The 23332-nt window shown below is 46.7% G+C and overlaps 1 protein-coding gene and 1 long non-coding RNA gene across 2 annotated transcripts in view; one reads left to right on the plus strand and one right to left on the minus strand.

Annotated features, from left to right (window-relative positions):
- Positions 1 to 1594: 1594 nt before the first annotated feature.
- The window catches only part of LOC127585625 (arf-GAP with dual PH domain-containing protein 1-like), a 51450-nt gene continuing 29712 nt past the window's right edge, over positions 1595 to 23332 (minus strand). The window contains 6 exon segments of the mRNA XM_052043235.1: positions 1595 to 2595; positions 4596 to 4829; positions 7257 to 7328; positions 16033 to 16095; positions 17337 to 17404; positions 17407 to 17419. Coding sequence (XP_051899195.1) covers positions 2557 to 2595; positions 4596 to 4829; positions 7257 to 7328; positions 16033 to 16095; positions 17337 to 17404; positions 17407 to 17419 — 489 coding nt within the window. The 3' untranslated portion in view covers positions 1595 to 2556.
- LOC127585626 (uncharacterized) lies at positions 8943 to 16012 on the plus strand. Its single transcript, XR_007958545.1, has 3 exons — positions 8943 to 9064; positions 11760 to 11823; positions 15585 to 16012. It is a non-coding gene; the product is annotated as an uncharacterized LOC127585626 (long non-coding RNA).

The following is a 23332-nucleotide window of genomic DNA, read 5'->3' on the forward strand; positions in this document are numbered from 1 at the left end:
GACGCTATTACAGCACCAGTGATCGGGGTTCGATTCCCGGCCCTGTCTGTAAGGAGTTTGTACATTCTCCTGTGTCTGCGTGGGTTTCCTCCGGGTGCTCCGGTTTCCTCCCACATCCCAAAGACGTACAGGTAGGTTAATATGGGTTAAGAATGGGTGGCGCGGACTCGTTGGGCCGGAAGGGCCTGTTACCATGCTGTAAATAAAATTTAAATTTAAAAAAAAATTTAAATTAAAAAAAATTTAACTATTTTAAACTGCAGGGTGTATCTCACCATAGTCTGGTAAGACAGCACGTTGTTTTGGATATTTTATTGAATTAAATTTACATGCCACAGGAGAAGATTATTTCAGATTGTGGAAATCTTGAAATAAAATAGGAAATGCTGGAAATACTCAGCAGGTCAATCAGCAGCTCTGCAGAGAGAAACAAAGTTTCCATTGCGGTCAGTGAGTCAGAATAGAAATGATTGAACATAATGTAGATAGAGGGCAAAACTCCCTCCACACTGTCTTATCCCACAGAGGGAGTTAAGGAATAAAAGGACATAAAAGGTTTAGGTACAGAGTAAAGACCCCTCTACACTATCCCATCAAACAGTCCCAGGACAGGGACAGGGCGAAGCTTCAAGGAAAAAAAAACAAAAAGTGTGTTAGTTGGAGATCAAAGCACCCTCTACATTGTCCCATCACATGCTCTGAGAACAAGGGGAGCAGAAATTGGGGAAAATAATACCAAAAAATGGGTTAGATACAAGAGTATTGTTCCCTCTACACTGTTCAATCAAGAGCAGGGTAAGCACAGCTTAGATAGTCAGTTCAACACAGAAACAGGCCCTTCAGCCCAACTGGTCCATGGCAACCAAGATGCCCCATCCAAGCTAGTCCCATTTGCCAACGTTTGGCCCATAACCTTCTAAACCTTTACAATCCATGTACCTGTCCAACTGTCTTTTAAAAGTTATTGTACCTGCCTCAACCACTTCCTCTGGCAGCTCATTCCACATACGTACCACCCTTTGTGTGTAAAAAAAAAAGTTGCCCTTCAAGTTCCTATTAAATTTTTCCCCTCTCACCTTAAACCTATGCCTTCTGGTTCTTGATTCTTCAACCCTGGGAAGAAGGCTGAGTGCATTCACCCTATCTATGCCCCTCATGATTTTATAAGATCACCTCTCAGTCTCCTATAAAGTGACCTATAAAGTTCTAGTCTGTCCAACCTCTCCCTACAACTCAGTCCCTCAAGTCCTGGCAACATCCTCGTAAATCTTTTCTGCACTCTTTCCTGTTTGATAACACCTTTCCTATAGCAGGGTGACCAAAACTGAACACAATACTCTGAGTGCGGCCTCACCAGCGTCCTGTACAACCGCACCATGACCTCCCAACTTTTATACCCAATGCCCCGACTGATGAAGTAAGAGTACAACTCCCTGTTCACTATTTTGATTAAAGGTCATTCACCTGAAGGATTAACGCTGTTTCTTTCTGTGCTGATGCTGCCTGACCCACTAACTGTTTCTAGTACTTTCTCTTTAATGTTCTGTACAAGTACTAATTGCGTTTGGATCAAGTTTCTGTACTTATACTGGAGTACGTGTTGACAAACTGCATTGGCAATCTCAGGAAGATTGCACCACTTTATTGTAAGGTTTACATGTTATTTTTTCTGATGTTTCCTGGTCGAAGCAGTTAACACATTGAGCATGTTTCACCATCACTAAGCAGCAGTAGCCTGACTGTGCCTCCCATCCTGTGATGGAGACAGGTCTTCAGACAGTGGGTGGGACCATCAGTGGGGTGATCAGCTACAACTGCCTGAAGCCCTGCTCCACTCTCGAGGGGCTGTAAGAGTCTCTGAACCGAAAGCAGAAGTCTTGTTGAGTTTTCACGGCTGAAAAAATTCAGGATGTCAGTGCTGAGGGAATCAGAACTTTCAGGTTTCGGATACCCTGTGTTCCTGTTCCCCCAGTTAATTGAATACAATTTAGAATCCAGAAAGCTTCCTCTACACTGTCCCATCTAACTCTCCCCAGGGAGGAAGAGCACGGGTCAGTATAGAAGGAGTTTACACTGTCCTATCATTTCTGCTCCTCTGAAGAATGCCCTTCTATTACTTTGTAGAGCATTTTTCCCTTTTCCGTCTCTATTTTGTTCCCTAATTAATTCCATGGGACAGACAATTCTGATCTTCGTGAACTGTGCCTCACAGTGCAATCCCAGCTCCTGAAGCACTCCTCACCAGGAATGGGCAGCTGGGGACTCCGGCTTGTGTTGTGCGTTCCCAACGAGGCCGATAGCAGCGCTGCCACCTCAAAGACAGGAGGAGTCACATCAGCAAGTCAGGTGACTGAAGCCCTCCGCCCGCGCTTAACAAGGCTGAACATTGTGTGTCCTGTTTCAGCCCTGGCTCCCATTTGCGAGCCCACAGTTAGATGAAGATTCTGGGGAAATGGCACCTGCTTCCACCAGGAGTGGTTGGAGTCATTGGTGAAATGCCTTCCAGCAGCATTGTGTTGTTAATCTGTATGGGTGTATGGGAAGTTCAGAGGTTGGTTAGCGCAGTCTACCGTCTGTGCTTGAAGTAGGCTTCCACTGAAAGAGAGACAAGAACAATTCACTAAATCAAGGAAGAAATGAACATAGAAACACTTTACTTGTTCCCCCTGCTCCTTATTCCCTCCTGACTGCCTGGAGTAAGCAGCAACAGGTGAACCATGGGAAACCTCCGGACTCGGGCCCTGATCGGGCAGTGCACTGGTGCAACTAGTAGAGCTGCTGCCTGGCATCTCCAGCGACCCAAGTTCAATGCTGACCTCCGGCGCTGTCTGTGTGGAGTTTGCACGTCCTCCCTGTGACCGTGTAATTTTCCCCCGGGTGCTCCCGTTTCCTTCCACATCCCAAAGAAGTCCGAGTTGCTTCCCGCCATTACTTCTGAGGGAGCTTTATTCCAGAATTCACTTCATTCTATAGAGAAGGGGCCAGGGGCATGGAACTAGTGAAATGCTCTGGTAGAAAGCTGGACTGGACATGATGGGCTGAATGGTCTCCTTATGTACTAGCCCAGTCTATGAATTTCTTTAGCCAGAGGGTGGTGAATTTGTGGAACTCCTTGCCACGTACAGCAATGGAGGCCAGATCAGTGGGGGCGTTCAAGGAGGAGATAGATAGATATCTAAATAGTCAGGATATCAAGGGATATGGGGATAAGGCCGGAAATTGGGATTAGAATAGGTTTTTTTTCTTCCCCCATTCCCCATTTCTCATTTCTATTTCCCTTTCCTTGGAGCAGACTCGATGGGCCGAATGGCCTGCTTCTGCTCCCTTGTCTTGTGATCTTGTGAATTGAATTTATATTTCTCATCTGTGTTGGGATCAGAATTCACATCACTGTATCTTCACACCAGGCCCCTGAATTAAGTTAATTAAATAATTCAGTTAATTAAATCAAGGCTGATATAATCTGCAGAAAACAATGGTTTTCTCCAGTTCTCCTTCCCTGCATCTACCCTGTCCCCTCCTCATCCTAGTTCCTCCCCCACTTCCTGAATTCTTGTTGCGTTCTGCTATCCACATATTTGGTTGTCGTGTGTGGATCAGCACAGTGGCGCAGCTACTAGAGTCGCTGCCTCACGGTGCCAGAGACCTGGGTTCAATCCTGACCTCGGGTGCTGTCTGTGTGGAGTTTGCATGTTCTCCCTGTGACTGCATGGGTTTCCCCCGGGTGCTCCGGTTTCCTCCCACATCCCAAAGACGTGCAGGTTGGTAGGTTAACTGGCCGCTGTAGATTGCCTCGAGCATGTAGGTAAGTGGTAGAATCTTTGGGGGGAGGGGAGCGATAGGAATTTGAGGAGAATAAGATTGGATTAACGTAAAATGGGCGCTTGATGGTCAGTGTGGACACAGTGGGCAGAAGGGCCTGTTTCTGCGCTCCTGTGACCTCTAGCGCTAGGATATTCTGTCATGAGTATTAATGCTTTCAAACCCATTTTCCCAATGTCTCTGCCTGGGACATTGCTCTTCAGACAGGACCTTCTTTCAGTGCTTAGCTCAAACGTAACCAACAATTGTCATGATCTGTGGTCCCTAATGCAGCGATGGTGTGGGTCCTGGGATCTTTCTATTCAGTGTAGCAGTAATGATGGAGCATCTGTTGCTCATAAGACAGAGTAGAATGGGTATGAGAGCGCAGTGGGGGTGGAGATAGGGAAGTGGGGAAGAGCATGAGATGGTCCAGAGAGTGAGGTTTGGGGAAGGGGGCTGTGGAGAGTGAAGGACGGAGAAGAGAGTGAGGGAGGGAATGGAGGTGGCGGAGGGAATGAGGTGGGGTTGGAGGGAAGAGAGTAAGAGGTGAAGAGAGTGAAGGCAGGTGAATATTCGAGGCGCAGCAGGAGTTAGGCAGGGTTGGAGGGGGGAAGACGGGTTGGAAGAGAATGAAGGTAGGGAGTAGTTGAGGGGCACACAGTGAGGTGGGAAAAGAATGGGGGGGAGAAGACTGAGGTGGGGAGTGAGTGAGGCAGGGGAGAGAGAGAGAGAGGAAGAGATGGTTGTGAGGTGGGGGGGAAGACTGAGGTGAGGGAACAGGCAGACAATACCTGTGTATTCTTGCGGTGACCATCTGTTGACTCATAACTCCATTGAACACCCGCCATCCAATCCCGGCGGTCTCTTTCTGTCTCACAGGTGAACAGGAAGTCCCGGTCCGGCGTTACTATGGTGATGCCGTACTGCCAGTTCCCATTGCCCTGTGTGCCAGGCGGAAGTCCCTCTTTGACCATGTAACCATTATCGCTGCTGCCAATGAAGACCTCGCCCCTGGCAAACGCATCCTGTGGGGATAATACATGCAGTGGCCCTTTAATACTTCCCGGTGGTGGCTTGTTGATCAGCGACCTTTGACCGAGCTCTCCATTCACTCTTACTCCCCACAGCCCTGCGCATTTACCTTTCAAACACGCATCCAAGTCCTCTTTGAAATTTCCCAATGAATCTGCTTTCAGACAGCTCTCCTGTACCAGAACTCGCTGAACGAAAATCGTTTGCTGACAAAAAAAAGTCAGTCCTGACGCAGGGTCCTGACCTGAAACGTCAACAATTCTGTTCCCTCCACAGATGCTGCCTGACCCGCTGAGCTCCTCCAGCAGACAGTGCCTCACTCCAGATTACAGTATCTGTAGTTGCTTGAGTCCACATCTCTCCCTGGCATGTCTTCCTGCTCTGTAGTTCACAACTCCTACGTCCTTTTGTCTATGTTCTCACTTTTTGACTGCTCCCACTCACTCATTGACTGGATACCCTCCCCTTTATACTGGCCATTTCCCCTCTATCTTTCAGTCCAGATGTAGGGTCTCAGTCAAAACCTCCAGATGAAGGATCTTGACTGTTTTTGCTCCAGATTCCAGCATCTGCAGTCTCTTGTGTCAGTTGTTTAGCCTTGTTTACAGTTTACCCCGTGGTCACCCTGGTTTTACCCTATCAGACACCCCCTCTCCCCGATCCTCCCTGCAGCTTAACAAGCTTCTTTTGTCTCCTTCCTGGTTCTGATAAACAGTCTTTGACCTGAAGAATTAACTCTGCTTCTCTTCCCGCAGATACGGGCTGACCTGCTGAGTGTTTTCCAATATTCTGTTTTATTTTATATTTCCAGCATCTGCAGTTTATTGGTTTTCACTCTCCATCTCACTCTCTCAGTGGAAATTTCCTCTGCATTTATTCTATCGAGGCCCTTCACGGTTCTGAACCTCTGGTAAGCCTCCCCTTGGTTTTCTGTGCTGTAGGATGAACAACCACAGCTTCTCCATTCTACCCAGGTCACTGAGATCTGCCGCTCCTAATGCTGCTCTGGTAAAACATAATCTGCCTCCTCACATTAGGGCCTCCTGTGTGAGCCCACAACCTACCGCAACACTCCGATATCAGGCTGGGACGTCACCGATTCCTGGGCGCTCTGTACAAGGGGTGAAGGATTCCACAATCTGTTGTGAAATCAGTGAGCCAACATGGGAAACATTGCAACTTCCATTTTCATTCAGGAAAGGCCTGGATTTGCCAGTCACACCACTGTGTCACTGCAAGGACTCCCTTTCTCAATATGCTTGCTTACGTAGTATGGTTCCCCAATCGACTCATTTGGACTGACTAGTTGCTTGCACCTCTCACTTGCGACCTTCCCTTCTTATACCCCTGTATCTCATTGTCCCAGTAACATTGCCCAGTGTCATCCAGATGTGTTGTCCTGTGTGCCAATTCATCACTCAATACCATCGGGTGTATCGAACCACGAGGGGCATAGATAGGGTGAATGCCCGCAGGCTTTTTCCTGGGGTGAGGGAACCAAAAACTAGAGGGCATAGGTTGAAGGTGAGAGCAGAAAGATTTAAAAGGGACCTGAGGGGCAACTTCTTCACATAGAAGGCTGCCAAAGTTGAGGCAGGTACAACAACATTTGAAAGATACTTGGACAGGTATAGGAGATTAGAGGGATATGGGCCAAATGCAGGCAAATGGAACTCGGGTTAGATGGACATCTTGGTCGGCATGGATGGATTGGGCCGAAGGACCTGTTTCTGTGCTGCGTTTCTCTATGACTATGACCCATCTCCAGCAGGCTGTGAGGTATATTGCATGGGCTGTCCACAGTCACTCAACAATGGACCGAGAGCATTCTGAAATCTATCATAGGGACTCTTTATAATCAGGAGAAAGTGAGTGAGAAAGACAGAGAAAGATGAGAGAACACACGAGTGAGGCTGAGAGTTCATGTGTGAAAGTGTTTGACAGACTATGGGAGAAAAGTCTGCAGAGAGAGCTGGGGGTGTGATAGAGAGAGGAAATGGCAGAGAGAGAGATTCATAGAGTCACACAGCATGGAAATGGGCCCTTCGGCCCAACTAGTCCATGCTGTCCAATATTCCCATCGAAGCTAGTCCCACTTGTCAGTGTTCGGCCCATATCCCACTAAACCTCTCCTACCCATGGACTTGTCCAAGTACCTTTTAAATGTTGTGAATGTACCTGCTTCACCCACTTCCTCTGGCAGCTCATTCCATATACTGGCCACCCAGAGTATAAGAGGGTCAGAGAGCAGGAGAACAAGGGGTGCATATGACAGAGAGACAGACCCTTTGGTCCAACTCGCCCATGCCGAGAGCGAGGGGGAGAGAGCATGGAGGGGAGAGAGGGAGATTACCTCCCCCCCCCCCCCCCCCCCCCCCCCTACCAGCCTGGGTGATTTGGACCCCGACTAACATACGTACCAGAGGATCCTTGTAGTACATCAGGCGCCGATGATCCAGAGTGAACCATCGTTTCTTGAAGCCTTCGGTTTGCTGTGAGAAAGAGAAGACTGAATGAGCCTTTCGGTTGGGTGCTGTACTTTCCTCCAGTGTCTGTTGCTGGAGCTGTCATGTTACTTACACAAGGAATTGGAGTTGGAATTGGTTTATTATTGTCACATGTACTGAAGTACAGTGAAAAACTTGTCCTGCATACCGTTCATGCAGATCAATTCATTACACAGAGCATTGAGGGTAGTACAAGGTAAAACAATAACAGAATGCAGAGTAAAGTGTTAAAGTTACTGAGAGTGCGGGTAGACAATAAGGTGGAAGGTCACAACAAGGTAGATTGTGAAGTCAAGAGTCCATCTTATCGTACTAGGGGACCGTTCAATAGTCTTATAACAGTGGGATAGAAGTTGTCCTTGAGCCTGGTGGTACGTGCTTTCAGGCTTCTGTATCTTCTGCCTGATGGGAGAGGGGAGAAGAGAGAATGTCTGGGGTGGGTTGGGTCTTTGATTATGTTGACTGCTTTATCAAGGCAGCGAGAAGTGTAGGCAGAATCCGAGGGGAGGCTGGGAGGCCAGGTATTGACGTCAGCGATAGAAGGGTGAGGGCTTTGTGAGGCCCCAGTAAAAAATACACGCCAAGTCAGAAGGTTGTGAGTTCAAGACCTGCCCCAGAAACTTCGGGCAAAATTCCAATTCTACACTGTTAGTGCGGTACTGGGGGGGTGCTGCACTGTTGAAACTGTTGTTTCAGATGTTAAAATGAGACTCTACCTACTCTCTCACGACTTGCACTAGCGTTGTTATATTTTGTTGATTGTTTTGCACACGAGCAAGTTGTGAATAGCTTCTGTTAATTTGCTTATGTTAACTTATGTCTGTCCTCGTCCTGTAATGCACTGAGCTGCTGCTGCAGAAAGCTAATTTTCAAGGCATTGAACGAACAGTGAGTTCCTTAGAAATCTGCAGAAGATGAATCTGGCTGGCTCTGGCTAGCACACTACTAGCTGTGGGAGATGTCACTTCAATAATCTTCTGCCTTGAACTGGGATGTACAAGATCCCAAAGCCCTCCATTTTGAAGAGTAGCGGAGTGTTCTCCCTCATGGGCTGGGCCGATATCCATCTCTCAATCAACTAAAAGAAATTATTTGGCCATTACTCTCAGTGGGATCTTGTTGTGCACAGACTGGTAGCTATGATTCCAGCTTTACAACAGGTGCTACACTTCAAATGTACTTCACTGGCTGTAAAGCTCTTTGGATCGTGAATGTTACAGAGGAATCCAAGTCCGTCTTATTTATATCAATGCAATTCTTTCTTCCTCGAGCACTTGACTGCAGATAGTGAGTGGGTTGAGACTATGAGGTGATATATAAATGGGTCTTTCTGAGAGCCCTTGGGTCCTGCTGAATGGGGTAGATAAAGTGTAGGTGGTGTACATGCCCCTGGAGGTTCCAAGTCTTGGGGGCAGCGAATGCAGAGTGTGTCCAGCAGGTCGCTTTTCACACACACACTGACAGACACAGAATCAAACAGCAAAGACAAATGCTACACCACTTCCTCCTTTTAAACAGGTGGGACGAGTTTAACAACATTTACAGATTTAGCTGATTCACACATTCCCCTTGGCATTAAAGGTTACTGGTGTTGCTTGTGTTGGAGACTCAGACGTTGTTGGTTTAGCACGTCGCTGGACTCCTCGAAGGTGCCACTTCTCAACCCTCTGCAGTCCCGTCCTGGTTTCAGTCTTCAGCAGCAGTTTTAGGACTGGCCTCAGGTACACATCCAGACTCTCAATCCTCTGTTCCCTTGATCTAATAGAGTAACCATATCCCTAACCCTAAGGCAAGTGGAATTGGACGAGGGGAATGAAGACATGGGTCAGATTCAAGTGGCAGTTAGCGGAGAGGCTGATAATCTCAGCTGATGAGAAGAACAAACGCGAGAGGGGCAATTGCCTTGTTACTTTCAAACTGACAGCCTTACCCTTGTGCAGACAATGTTTGTTGGCTGCCCTCCATTACATAGTTTATCACTGTCCCAACACTTTTTCTTGTTTAAAAAAAAGTGTGCGTAATTTATTCTTAATTTATATTTTTCTTGTGAGTGTTGCTGATCTGATGCTATGTGCCTGTGATGCTGCTGCAAGCAAGTTTTTCATTGCACCTGTGCATGCATATACTTGTGCATATGACAATAAACTCGACTTTGAAGAGGTCACAAGTGAGCTTCAGTGTGTGACTGGTGTGATGTACACCAGGGGAACTCACTGCTGAGACTTCCCTTACAGAGGGTGTACAACTTCTTTTGTTCCTTTCCCCTCTGCCTGGTTCATCCTTCAGTTGACGTAGCTGTCAGTACCACTGCAGTGGCACCTGACGTAATACTGGACAGTGTCCGGGTAAGATTCAGTCTGGGATGCTTTCTGACTTGGATAATGGGCTGTTTGTATTTTGCACCAACCATCTGGCCCAAGTAACCAACTTCTTTCTGCACATTTACTCTTGGGGAGGGGGGGGGGGGGGGGTGGTTAATGATACATGCATGTAGCCTCCTGAACACTTTTTCAAGAGCTAAGAAATTTTCCTTCCCTGCAGCAGTTGTGGGCAAAACCTCACCTTGATTATAAAGGCAATGACAAACTTGCTTTAATGTCTTGTCTGTGGGGTCTGAGACATTTTGGATGATGATTTCCTGACATCAGGCAATCAGATGTAAAAGCAACACACAAAATGCTGGAGGAACTCAGCAGGTCAGGCAGCGTCTGTGGAGGGAAATGGACAGTTGATGATTCGGGTCCAGTCGACCCGAAACTGCTCCTTCAGTAAAGGTCTGGTGTTCGGTTTTCTGTGGGCCTTGGGGTCCGGACACGATAGTTGCATTTAAGAGGTTGTTCGATAGACACGTGAATGTGGAGGGATATGGATCATGTGCAGGCAGAAGAGATTTAGTTTAATTCAGCATTGTGTTCTACGAAGCTTATTGAACTGTTATTGCAAAGTTTAAAATACACAACATGAACTAGTTTGAAAGTTTATGTAATTTGCTTATGCATCTGCTAGGTGGAGCTAGTGAGAAAGGCAGTGAATTATTTTTTTATTCTCATATTGATTTATGACAGAGGCCATTTGGCCCACTGAGTTTATGCCGGCTCTCAAACTAATCCCATTCTTCTGTTTATATCCCTGTAACCTCTTCTCACTCACTTACCCATCAACTACTGCTCACCCACACGAGGGGTAATTCACAGTAACCAATTAAGCTACCAATCCTTGGGACATGGGACAGAGGCACAGCACTTAACAGAGAGAGCACCCAAGGTCAGGATTGAACCTACCATCGATGGAACCATACATCAGCAGCTCAAGTTGCTGTGGCACCAGTTTTATTTGCTCCTGAACGTTTGAATTGCAAAGAATTTTCTTCAGAACATAATCTGAGTGTGAAAAAGTGCAAGTGAGACTAAGTGTGTGCGTGGGTGAAAACTCCTGTGAGTGAGTGAACAAGTGTGATGGAGGGAGAGAGTTGGGGATAGGTAGGGAGTAGAGAGGCCAATGGTGTCATGTATTGGATATGCAGACTTGTATTTGGAAAGACCATAAGATAAAGAAGCAGAATTAGGCCATTCGGCCCATTGAGTCTGCTCTGCGATTTAATCATGTCTGATTTCTTTTTCAAGCCCCTTACCAATCAGGAACCTATAAATCTCTGCCTTAAACACGCCCAATGACTTGGTCTCCACAGCTCTCTGTGGCAACAAATTCCACAATCCATCACCCTCTGGCTGAAGAAATTCCTCCTCATCTCAGTTCTAAAGGGACATCCCTTTATTCTGAGGCTGTGCCCTTGGATCTTAGACTCTCCTGCTCCATGTCCACACTCTCCAGGCCTTTCAGTATCCGGTAGGTTTCAATGAGATTGCCCTTCATCCTTCTGAACTCCATCAAGTACAGGCCTAGAGACATAAACGCTCCTCAGAGATTAAGCCTTTCATTCCCGGGATCATTCTTGTGAATCTCCTCTGGACCTTCTCCAGGGCCAGCACATCTTTCCTTAGAGACGGGGCCCAAAATTGCTCACAATATTCCAAATGCAGTCTGACCAACACCTTATAAAGCCTCAGCAGTGCATCCTTGCTTTGAAAGGGGAATTGGCTGCTTGTCACACTATCTACATGGGGCATTCGTTCTGCCACTGAATCTCTCCACCTTACTAACTTGCTACCAGGATGGAGACTGGGCTAGCCCTGACCTGAGTGGCTCAGAGACACAAAGGGCCCAGATTGTTGACCTCTGAATTAATTGAAAGTCACCTCAGAGTTGAGTACCCTCTCCCAAATGAAGAACATGCCCCACCTCCTAGGTTAAGAGCACAATGTTGCCAGCCATATGGGGAAGTGACTTCACTGTTGGAAGGAAGTGACTTCATTGGTGAGAAGAAGTAATCAGAATTCCCCTTCTTTGAATTTCCAGATGAAAAGTTCAGCTGACGATCAAAACTTCTGAGCGAAAACTTACAAGCACCTGGCTGTGAACGGTAATTGTCACTTCAAGTCTGTCACTTCATTTGTCATGTGGCCAACTGCTCTCTGGGTTGCAATAACTTCTGTCGAAGGTTCCAGAAACAGTCTGTTAAGTGCCCGAGAGTAAAAACGTTCATTGTGGGCGAGTTCCTCATGTCTCACGTGAACTGGCCTATCTATTCTGCAGCACACTCTGAGAGGCTGGGAACTCAAGAAGCTCTGAGCCGCCCCTGTGCAAGAATGCAAGTTTGATGATCCCACAGGGGTAATACACGGCTCCTGGTTGCCCACCACTTTAATTCTCCCTCCCACTCTGACTCCCACCTGTCTGACTGTGGTGTCCTGTCACCACAACCTTATCATCTGTCTGGCCATGTTGCAGCCTTCTGGACTCAATGTTGAATTCTCCAGCTTTAAGCAAATCATGTTCTCTGTTTGTGTCAAAACTGGCCATTTCTGCTGTTTATGATATTGAGTCAGTTTTTCTTTCCCCAGTAGTACAACTTGACACGCTGGGCACATCCACAGCTCTGTTATTAGCAACACGTAACACAGACACAGCAGGCACGGTAGTGTCGCGGTTAGCGTAATGCTATTACAGCGCCAGCGACCTGGGTTCAATTTCTGCCGCTGTCTGTAAGGAGCTTGTACGTTCTCCCCAGGTCTGCATGGGTTTCCTCTGGGTGCACTGGTTTCCTCCCGCATTCCAAAGACATACGGATTAGGAAGTTGTGGGCATGCTATGTCGGCACCGGAAGCGTGGCGACACTTGCGGGCTGCCTCCAGAACACTCTATGCAAAAGATGCATTTCACTGTGTGATTCAATGTACATGTGACTAATAAAGATATCTTATCTTATAATCAGTGTCCACCTGCCCCATTAAGCCACGACCTGGCCTCACCCCTTCACAGGTATCCCCTTTGACCTCTCAATACCTCTTGCCACCTTCCCTGCAAATTAGTTTTTTGTTTTTCTCCCTTTCCTAGTTCTGATGAAAGGTCTTTGACCAGAAACGTTAACCCTGCTTCTCTTTCCGTAGACGCCGCCGATCTACTGAGTGTTTTCAACAATTTCTGCATTTCTTTCACATTTCCGGCATCTGCAGGGTTTGTTTTTTTGTTTTAAAATTTAGACTCTACGAGTGATAGAAAATGCTTTTCCCCAAAAGAGCAGTGGGGGTAGCTTGAGACACACAAAAAGACCCAACTTTGAGGCAAGTCTATGAACATGCATTAAGTCAATGGACTGATTCAGACACGGGTCTAAGTGAAGATGTTCTTGTCTGCTAACCAAGGCTGGATAAAATGGGGAGCAGATCCCAAGGAAATGCAGAGTAAGATTATGGAAGAACTTGCAGAATGCTTGGCTGTGGACAAGATGGAGGCAGCATTTGGAGGAATTATCTATTAGCTAAAGACTGAACCTGTTGTGGACAGTATGTCAGGCTTGTAGAAACACAGCAAGCTGCTTCTAAAGCCACTAGTCCCAGTGTGAAAGTGGCCCTCAAGACTATTCTAGCACCATTGTTAACAAGGTACAGACAACATTTTAGTATTAATTGACTGTCGCTGAGGTGATTTGAGATATAGGCTGTGGGGGTCATTATTACGCAAGATAGAGGAAGTAAGATCCGCCTATTCCAAGCATGGTCTCGGGACGATCAGTTGAAGCAAACAATTTTACAGTTCAGCTCACTTCAGTTTGAAGAATTTACAACAGCCCTGGAATAATCACCTGTTCCTGACCACACAGGCTCAGATGGGAAAGCGGAAAGGTCAGTTTGCTTGGTAAAGAAGGTGAAGAAGGGACAGGTTGGGAAGGTGTGTGAGGTCAGCAAAACATCACCAGGGGCATCGATTCTGCAGCATTTCTTCTCAGTTCTAGAACAATGCCACACTCCTCAATAGGGATACCCTCCTGAATGAAATTGTTGATAGACAGGGGACTTTGGGAGCAGGTAGATTTCATTCAGCACAACTTGGAACAAGAAGCAGAGGAAGCCAGTTCAAGGAGCAAGCATCATGACACAAGAGTGAAGGAGACGAGGTCGTTCTGCTTGACTGTGTTCATGTTCTGAGACCTGTAGTGTGGTGAGCAGAACTGTACGCAGTACTGGAGCTGTGACCTATCTGTTGTACACAGTTCTAGCATCATTTTCCTGCTCTAATATTCCATTTCTCATCTAACAGGACAAAGTGTCCTGCACGCATTTCAACCACCTTATTGACCTGTCCTACTGCCCTTTAAGAACTTGTGAATATACATCCCAAGGTCCCTCTGTTTTCCTCCACATACTCAGTGTTGGGTGCTGCCCTGTGTTGTTTGCATCTCCCCAGTGCATTACCTCGCACTTCTCCAGATCACGGCTCAGAACATCTTCTATCCTGCTGTTAAGACTCCTAAATGGACCTCTCGTACGATAAAGATGAACTCTTGATCTCTAAATCTACTATAAAGTGGCCCTTGCACCTTGTTGTCTGCCTGCACTGCACTTTCCCTGTAACTTTAACACTTTATTCTGCATTCTGTTATTGCTTTTCCCTTGTACTATCTCAATGTACTTAAGTTTTGAAATGATCTGTCTGGATGGCATGCAAAAAATTTTTTTTACTGTATCTCAGTACATAACATAATAGACGATAAGAAACCAATTACCAATGATTGTCCCATTTGCCATTTTTTTCTGACAAGACCACATATATCTCCTGACATCCAAAGCTTTCCTCCTCACGGTCAACCACATAACCAACTTTTGTATCATCTGCAAACCGATTGTCGTGGTCCCTATATTTTAATCTAAATTCTGAATGAATGCTGCATAAATCCACAGCTCTACCTTCATCAATCACCCTCATCATCTTGTCAAAAACTCAATCAAGTTAGTAAGGCATGACTTGCCCTGCACAAAGCCACGCTGACTGTCCCTAATTAGGCTGTGGTTTTCCAAATGCTCATAAATCCTATCCCAAAAGGATCCTCTGCCCCCTGAGTCAGTTTTGCATTGAATTTGTCACTCTCCTTTGGATCCCATGGACTTTTCCTTTTTTGATCAGCCTGCCATTAAAAGTCTTGCTAGGATCCAGGTAGACAACATCAAATGCACTGCCCTCACTACCCTCCTTGTTATGTTCTTCAAGAGTACAATCAAGTTCATCAGACACAATCCATGCTGACAGCCCTTGAGCAATCTTTGCCTTTCCACATGAACGGTTATACTGTTCCTTCAAATGGATTCCAATAATTTGCCCTTAATAATTTGATTTATCCCTTTCTTCCTTTCAGTACTATGTAAAGGGTCTTCCAGTCCCCTGGCACCACTCCTGTAGTCAGAGAGGATTGAAAAATTGTAGACAGAGCCCCTGCAATTTCCTCCCTTGCTTCATTTAACAGCCTGGGATATATTTCACGGTAACTTATCCATTTGTAAACAGCACCTTTCATTAGGTTACTCCCTTCCAATAACTTACACTCGTTCGCTTTAATTACAATATCAATATGGTGAAGACAGTCACAAAATCTTCATTAAGAACCTTCACCCCCATCCACCTCCAGGTTACCTTTTTTGGTCCCTAATTGGCCCTACTTGTCCCCGAGTTCTCTTCTCACTCTTTATGTACTTATAAAATATCTTTGGAGTTTCTCTGATTTTCTCATACCTTTTGCTTCCCTTTGAATTTCACTCCAATGCTGTTGAGACTATTCTATCCTTCCTATACCCTTCTAGACGTTCCAGTGTACTAAATTCTCAGTGTCTTCTCCTTGTACATTTCTAGATATTATCTCCTGAAGATAGGTGAGAACATCGGAAAGTAGACCACTTTCCTCAAGAGGTCCATGCTCAGCAGGATTGCAAAGCCAACTGCAAGAATGAACATGCTTCTGAAGTGGTGTGACCAACAATTGTTACTTTAAGGCTGTTGTCCCTCTCAGGACTGTGCCATGTGACCGACCGCTCCACTGTCTGCTTCCGTGTTTGCGGAAAGGTGTGTGAAGTGCTCTTGGATGAGCCACACCACACTTTGTTTGAATCCTCCATGACACCGGTCCCATCAGTACACTCAGTGATGGACTTTGGCAGAAGTTAAGAACACACTGAGCTCACATTACAGGAACAGACTGTGCCTGGTGGTCACACCCTGGCTCCTGGTGTTGGTCGGGATGTGTGAAATGCTCAGAGACAACAAACCAATGGCTTTGGCTGGTTCAGCGGTGGACTCTTACCTTGGGTCCGGTCTTCTCCATGTAACCTTCCTTCAAGAAATTCCTGGTCAGTTTGTGCTTCAGCTGGAGAAATGAGAGGAGTGTCAGCCTCCCCAGGACCCTCAGGAAGAAACAAATCTGACCCTTGTTCCAATCCTGCTCCAGGTCCCAGCACAGCCCCCGTAACTACATTCAGAGATCACTTCAGCCCAAACGGTCTGTGCCCCTACCTTCACTTCCGGCAAGGGGCTCTCCCCACACCAGGGACCCATCCCTCTCCATCCCATGTAGGTATCAGGTCACCCACCACCATTGATGTTTTACTGTTAACTGCATCAGTCTCTCCATGGGCTCCACATTCTCCCCCTCACCCCCCACCCCACACCACAACACACACACTATATGTATACTGTACACACAAACGTGTAACAAGACATAGGCCACACATGCCCACACACATACTTCTCACACGCACACGCACGTGCACACACACACATTCTGTCAGTCTGTCAACCACAACTCTATCTCTATATGCACTAATTGGCTAGAAGAGTTGCTCCCCCACTGCTCCAGCGACCTGGGGTTCAATCCCGATCTCCAATACTGCCTGGGTTCTCCCTGTGTCTGTGTGGGTTTCCCTCCAGTGCTCCAGTTTTTTCCCACATCCCAAAGGTGTGAAGGTTTTTGGTTAATTGGCTGCTGTAGGTTGCCCTTGCTGTGTGTTTGGGTGGTAGAATGTGTGTGTGTGGGTGGGGGGGGGGGGGGGGGGGGGTGCAGCTGATAGGAATGTGGGAAGAATAAATGGTATTGATGCAGCAGTGTAAATGGGTGTTTGGTGGTCAACACGGAACTTGGTGGGCAAAAGGGACTGATTCCATGCTGTATGATGCTGTATGACTCTATAACACTCTCTCTCTCTCGCTCTCTCTCGCTCTCTCTCGCTCTCTCTCGCTCTCTCTCACTCTCTCTCACTCTCTCTCTCTCTCACTCTCTCTCACTCTCACTCTCTCACTCTCTCACACACAAACTGCAACATTTAAAAGGAATCTGGGACAAATCTCATGGATAGGAAAGAGCTAGCAGGAATATGGACCAAATGCAGGCAAATGGGAGTAGCTCAAGTAGGCAGCTTGGTCAGCATGGACAAGTTGGGCCGAACGGCCTGTTTCTGTGCTGTATCACTCTATCTCACTCACACACACTCTCACTCATTCACACATGGAACTAGTTTCCCCTGAGGTCTGAAGGAGGGTGTGCCCATGTAGTACCTGGGGTTGTCTTCCATCATGACAACTTTCTGCGCCATTATCCCAGCTTTCACTTACCTCATGGTCGCTCGCCCCTGGGAAAGCCACTTTTAAGTAGTGGAACTGGATGGCTCGGATGGCATTGACCAGTCCACTATCTCCTGTTGGGGGGAAACAAAGGCAGTGAGTGCAGGAGACAGGCTTGAACACTGCGTGAATGGTGATCGTCAGCTCTCCTAGACTGGTCTCTGGTAACCAGAGATTAATCCACAGGACACTGCCGATCGCATAGGCTGGGAGAAAGCGTTGTTCTTTCTCATTTCATTAGAATCCTTTCATTCCTTTGTCGGAGAAGGACAAACAGTCAGAATTCATACAATTGGGTAACAAAATGTCTGTTCTCCTTTCCTATTGGCTGTGGAGGGCAGTGTAACCAGAGAATAAGCCAATGGCTGGGAGAGTGAGTGGGGCGATTGAAAGGGGGGCATTTATGTGACAACCCTCCCAGAAATACCGCTCCAGTATTGGCAACTGAAGGGTTAATGATGCCAGTGGTTAGCACAGCTGCCCCATGACTCCAACAGCTCTGGTTCAATCCAGACGTCCAGTGCTGTCTGTGTGGAGTTTGCACATTCTCCCTGTGACCAGATCGGTGGGATGAGGATTTGTCTTGCGTTGAGAATTGACTGGCGCTCTCTGGAGTTTAGAGGAACGACAGGTGACATCACTGAATCATGAAAGGTTCTGGGTGGGGTGGCAGGGTCGATGATGAGAGGCTGGAGGATGGAGAGCCAGGGGCTTCAGGGGTTGTGTCTTGGGGAAGAATTTCTTCAGAGGACTGCAACTCCTTCAAATTCTCCTCCCAATAGAGCTGTGGAAGCCCAGGACACAACAGATCCTTGATCTGCGAGATTATTCCTGCAGATATTCAAGACAGATGTCCAAAGGTTATAGAACAGTGAGAAAATAAACGAACATGGGGGATTGTGCAGGATAGTGATAAGTCAGTATCTTATTGATCATTGGAACAGGATCCGGGGGCTTCAGGGCTCCCATTTTTTATGCTCAATGGAGTGTTTGTCCAGGAGCTCTCCGTGCTGTTTGTTTGAAGTTCAGGTCTGTTCTGCTGTTAATTGTTTGATGATGGAATGTTGTGGGTTGTAATGAGTTTACTGGGAATAAGTTGGGACATCTCACTTTACACAAGAACATACTCATTAAGCAGCGTGTTCTGGGACAGGGATTATTTGACTCTGTGAAACAAAAGACCTGGAAGCACACAGACCAATTGTCCCACCCCTCAAAGCTCCCCCTAAATTGCCCGAAGGCTGGTGTCTTCCCCCAAATAGTGGGATGGGCCCACTAACCAGACAAAACATTGCAGCCTTTTGCTACCATACCCTTGGTAATTGCATGAATGAGACCTGAGGAGGTCTTCCTGCCTCATACGCTCCATGTCCCATCTCCAGTGTTCAATGCAGAGAGGTGACCTCTACAATTAGAATCACACAGTGTTTGACACAGGATGAGGCTTTTTGGCCCATCATATGTGTGCCAGTTGAAAATGAGCCAAATCCCACTGGGTCTTGTGGCCCTACAGCTTTTCAGTACACATCCAAGTCTGCCTTGACCACCTTTCAGACTGTGATTTCCACCCTCTGGGAGGTACAGAAGCCTGAAGTCCCACACCACCAGGTTCAAGAACAGTTTGGTTCTTGAACCAAACGGCACAACCCTAATCACTAGAGTTTAGTGAAACTATGACCACTTTGATCACTTTTCACTAAAATGGACTTTGTTCTTTTGTTCTACTTGTTTTTTTCTTGTAAAAATTGTGTGTAATTGTTATTTAATTTATGTTTTCCTAATGAATGCTGCTTTTATGATGCTCTGTGCCTGTGATGCTGCTGCAAGTTTTTCCATTGCACCTGTGCACACATGTACTTGTGCAGATGACAATAAACTCGACTTTGATTTGAAACACTTCCTTATTTCCCCTCTCTGCATCTATGCCTCCTGGTTTTTTTTTTTAAACATCTGTGCTAAGAGAATAAAGTCCTTCCTATCTACATTATCTAGACCTGTCAATTTCTCTGCACCTCCCTCAGCCTCCTCTGTTACAAAGAAAATAACCTTAGCCTCTCCAATCTTTCCTCATAGCTACAAACTTCCCACATAGCTACAATCTTCCATTTCAGGCAACATCCTCATTAATCTCCTCTGCACCCTGTCTGGGTCAATCACATCTTTCCTGCAAATGCAAGGACCAGAAATTGGCTCAAGTCTCTCAACTGATACCACTGTCAAACAAAATTTGACACCGAACCATTGAAGAGGTAGTTGGCGTGGTGACCAAACCCCTTGGTCAGAGAGGCAGGTTCTGAGGAGGAGGAGAGGATCAGGGAGGGAGTTCCAGAGCCAGAGCCGTGGCATGGCCACCAATGGTGGAGCCATTAAATTCCGTGATGCTCAAGCAGCCAGCATTGGAAGAGCACAGAGATCTCACAGGGTGCAGGGCTGGAGCAAGCTCACAGGGATATGGAGTGGTGGGGACAATACCACAGAGGGAAGATGAGAATGGGAATCTTAAATGGGAAGCGATGCTGATTGCAGTGGAGAGGGTGCAGAGGAGATTCACCAGGATGTTGCTTGGGATGAAGTGTTTCAATTATGAAGAGAGACTGGATAGGCTGGGTTTGTTTTCCTTGGAGAAATAAATTGATAAATTGATTTATTATTGTCACACGTACCGAGATACGGTGAACATCTTTGCTTTGCCTGCCATCCATACAGATCATTTCATTGCATCAGTGCATTGAGGTAGTCCAAGGGAACAGAATGCAGAATAAAGTGTTACAGTTACAGAGAAAAGCTGAGGGATGACCTGATAAAAGTATAAAGAATCATGAGAGATGTGGGGTAAACAGAAGGAAACACTTCCCCATGGCCAAGCTGTCGAAGATCAGAGGGTATAGGTTTAAGGTGAGGGGCAGAAGGTTTGGAGGGGATCTGAGGAAGAATTTTTTCCACGGAGGGTGGTTGAAAGGTGAATGCACTGCCTGAGGTGGTGTTGGAGGCCATTCCTCTCACAACATTTAAGGGGCATCTAAATGAGCGTTTGAATTGCCAAGGCATGGTAGACTATGGATGAAGTACTGATAGTTGCGATTAGTATCAATAGGTAATGGTTAGTATGGACAAAGTGGGCCGAAGGGCCTGTTTCTGTGCTTACATTACTTTATGACTCTATCTAAAAGCACAGGGAGTTGGGGAGTGACCAGGCTGTAGAGTTTTGGACAAAAAGTTTGCCAAGGTCAAACGGGAGAATGTTAGTGGTCATAAAGATTTGGAAGGGGAATATCTCATCGTCGATCTGGCAACCTTTGTTTCCTGGACCCTCTGCATCAGGTCTGTCTGCACACTGCCTGACTAGTAACTGCTTCTCCGTTCCGCCCTGTATTTGCTTGGTGCGCGGGGAGTTTTTTTTTCAAGTTTCGGGATTTTGGAGGGGTTTGTCTTCTCCTTAACATCATGGGCTGGAAGTGTGTGGGCATGCCTGTAATCACAAACAATTTTTAGTTGAAGCTCCACACTCTGGCTTCCTCCCCTGCTCCCCCACCTTACATGTGTCACTGAACTAAATAACATGCAATTACAAATTCTTGCATCAGACCAGTCGGATCACGCACTCTGTCTGTAGCTAACTGCAGGATTGTATTCCCAGGTTAGACTGACTCATTTAGTTAGTGAGCGAGGTGGTGTTCTTTCCACTGGGCGCTCATGCAGATTGGGCGTGTTCTTACTGGCAGACCACATGCTTTTGCCGTCTCTCAGGGGCTGGATAACAACAAACATGACAAGCTGCTTCATGTTCCCTGGAACTACCAAATCAAAGGACACAGCCCTACTCTTGAAGGCAGTAAAGTTAAAACTAACCCGCTGATAAAAGAAACACCTCCATGAGCACATGGTCGGTTTATGAAAGAGTCTCCCAGGGTAGAGCCTAGGAGTAGTCAGCGTTCAATCCCTCAAATGCATAGACAATAGATTTCTTTCAGGAAATAGCACTTTGGGAGTGTAGTACATGAACAATTTGAGACTTTTTTAAAACTTATTAACTTTCGTGGTCTGGGTGTTGCTGGCAAGACCAGCATTTATCGCCCAGGGCATAGGTTTTAAGTTCAGAGGGGAAAGGTTTAAAAAGGGACCTGAGGGGCAACTTCTTCATGCAGAGGACAGTGCGTATATGGAACGAGTTGCCAGAGGAGGTCCTTGAGGCAGGTACAATAACAACATTTAAAAGACACTTTGATAAGTACATGGATAGGAGGGGTTTAGAGGGACATGGGCCAAAGGCGGGCAAATGGGACTAGCTTGGTGGGTGTCATGGTCAGCATGGATGAGATGGGCTGAAGGGCCTGTTTCCATGCTGTATTATGACATGCATTATACATGTGATCGTACACAGCACATAGAACTACAGCACAAAACAGCCCAGGTAACCCAGTGAGGCTTTGCTCAAGTTTACAGTCCAACTAATGTCATATTATATGTTGCCCTTGTATGGAGTTAAATGGGTGGAGAGAGGGAAAAGTGATTAACTTTAATTACAGGGAAACTGAGAGGCAGGGGAGACTCATTAAATGAAGATTATGCTAGATGCATTAATCAGCTCTTTAATATGCATTTCATTTTCCCCCCTTGTGGGTTTGAGTCTCATTTGCAGCCTCCAACTCTGCTTTCGAGTGGACCTAATTGGTTGATGTGAATGGGTTCAATCAGCACAAATTCTCAATTAATATTTCAACAGGAGTTTTACTTCAAAATCACTGCAGGAACTATGAAGAACCAGAGCAAAGGGGTCTAAAGCCATAGGTTTAAGGCAAGAGGGGAAACAGTTAAAAAGAGCCCTGAGGGGCAACTTCTTCATGCAGAGGCTGGTGGGTATATGGAACGAGCTGCCAGAGGAGGTGGTAGAGGTGGGTACAATAACAACATTTAGAAGACATTTGGACAGGTACATGGATCGGAAAGGTTCAGAGTGATATGAACCAAACGCAGGCAAATGGGACCAGCTTGGATTGGGATCTTGGTCGGTGCGGATGAATTGGACCGAAGGGCCTTTTACCACGCTGCACATCTCTCTGAATCTATGGAACATTCTGCTGAGCCCTCGATCATCCGGTCCTCTGCTTCCCGAATCCTATCCCAAGGTCCATCCAGTCCCTCCTTGTCCAACTCCTTCTGCGTCCAATAAAGGGCCGCTCCACATCCCCAAACCCTGCACTCCCTCCCCAGTTGTCTCCACTCGATTGGCTCCAGTCATCTGTGCCTGCCTGGTCCACCATTGATGGTCCAGTCTTCAACCATCTAACTCCCAAGCTCCAGGATCCTTGACTTTGACCTCTCCTATTCAAAGATGTTCCATAAAACTCAGTCTTTATTTATTTGGGGCTCACTTTCTACCGACTGCACCTCTACAAATGGCCTTGGAGTTACATAAATGCAAGTTGGGCAATCCAAACCCAGATCTACTCATAATGTGCCTTTCCAACAGAATCTCCTGACCCCACCATTGATAAACACACAAGGGGAATGCAATCTACATGCTGGAATTCAAATAGAACATAGAACAGTACAGCACAGAACAGGCCCTTCAGCCCACAACGTTGTGCCGACATAGCTAATCCCTCCTACCTACAGGTTGCCCATATCCCTCCATTTTCCTCTCTTTCATGTGCCTATCCAAGTCTCTCTTAAAAGCCCCCAATGAATTTGCCTCCACCACCCTATCAGGCAACGCATTCCAGGCATCCACCACTCTCTGAGTAAAAAACGTACTCCTCACATCTGTTCTGAACCTACCCCCTCTCACCTTAAATGCACGCCCTCTGGTATCCACTCAGGAAACAGGGTCTGCTGCGGAGTTCAAACGCTCTCTGATTCCCTGCCTGACTTCAGAGAATCAGACAGGCGCAGCTGTTAGAGCTGCTGCCTCACAGTTCCAGCGTCCCGGGTTCAATCCCGACCTCCGGTGCTGTCTGTGTGGAGTTTGCACGTTCTCCCTGTGACTG

This window comes from Pristis pectinata, chromosome 33 (assembly GCF_009764475.1).
Source record: "Pristis pectinata isolate sPriPec2 chromosome 33, sPriPec2.1.pri, whole genome shotgun sequence".
Classification (NCBI taxonomy): Eukaryota; Metazoa; Chordata; class Chondrichthyes; order Rhinopristiformes; family Pristidae; genus Pristis; species Pristis pectinata.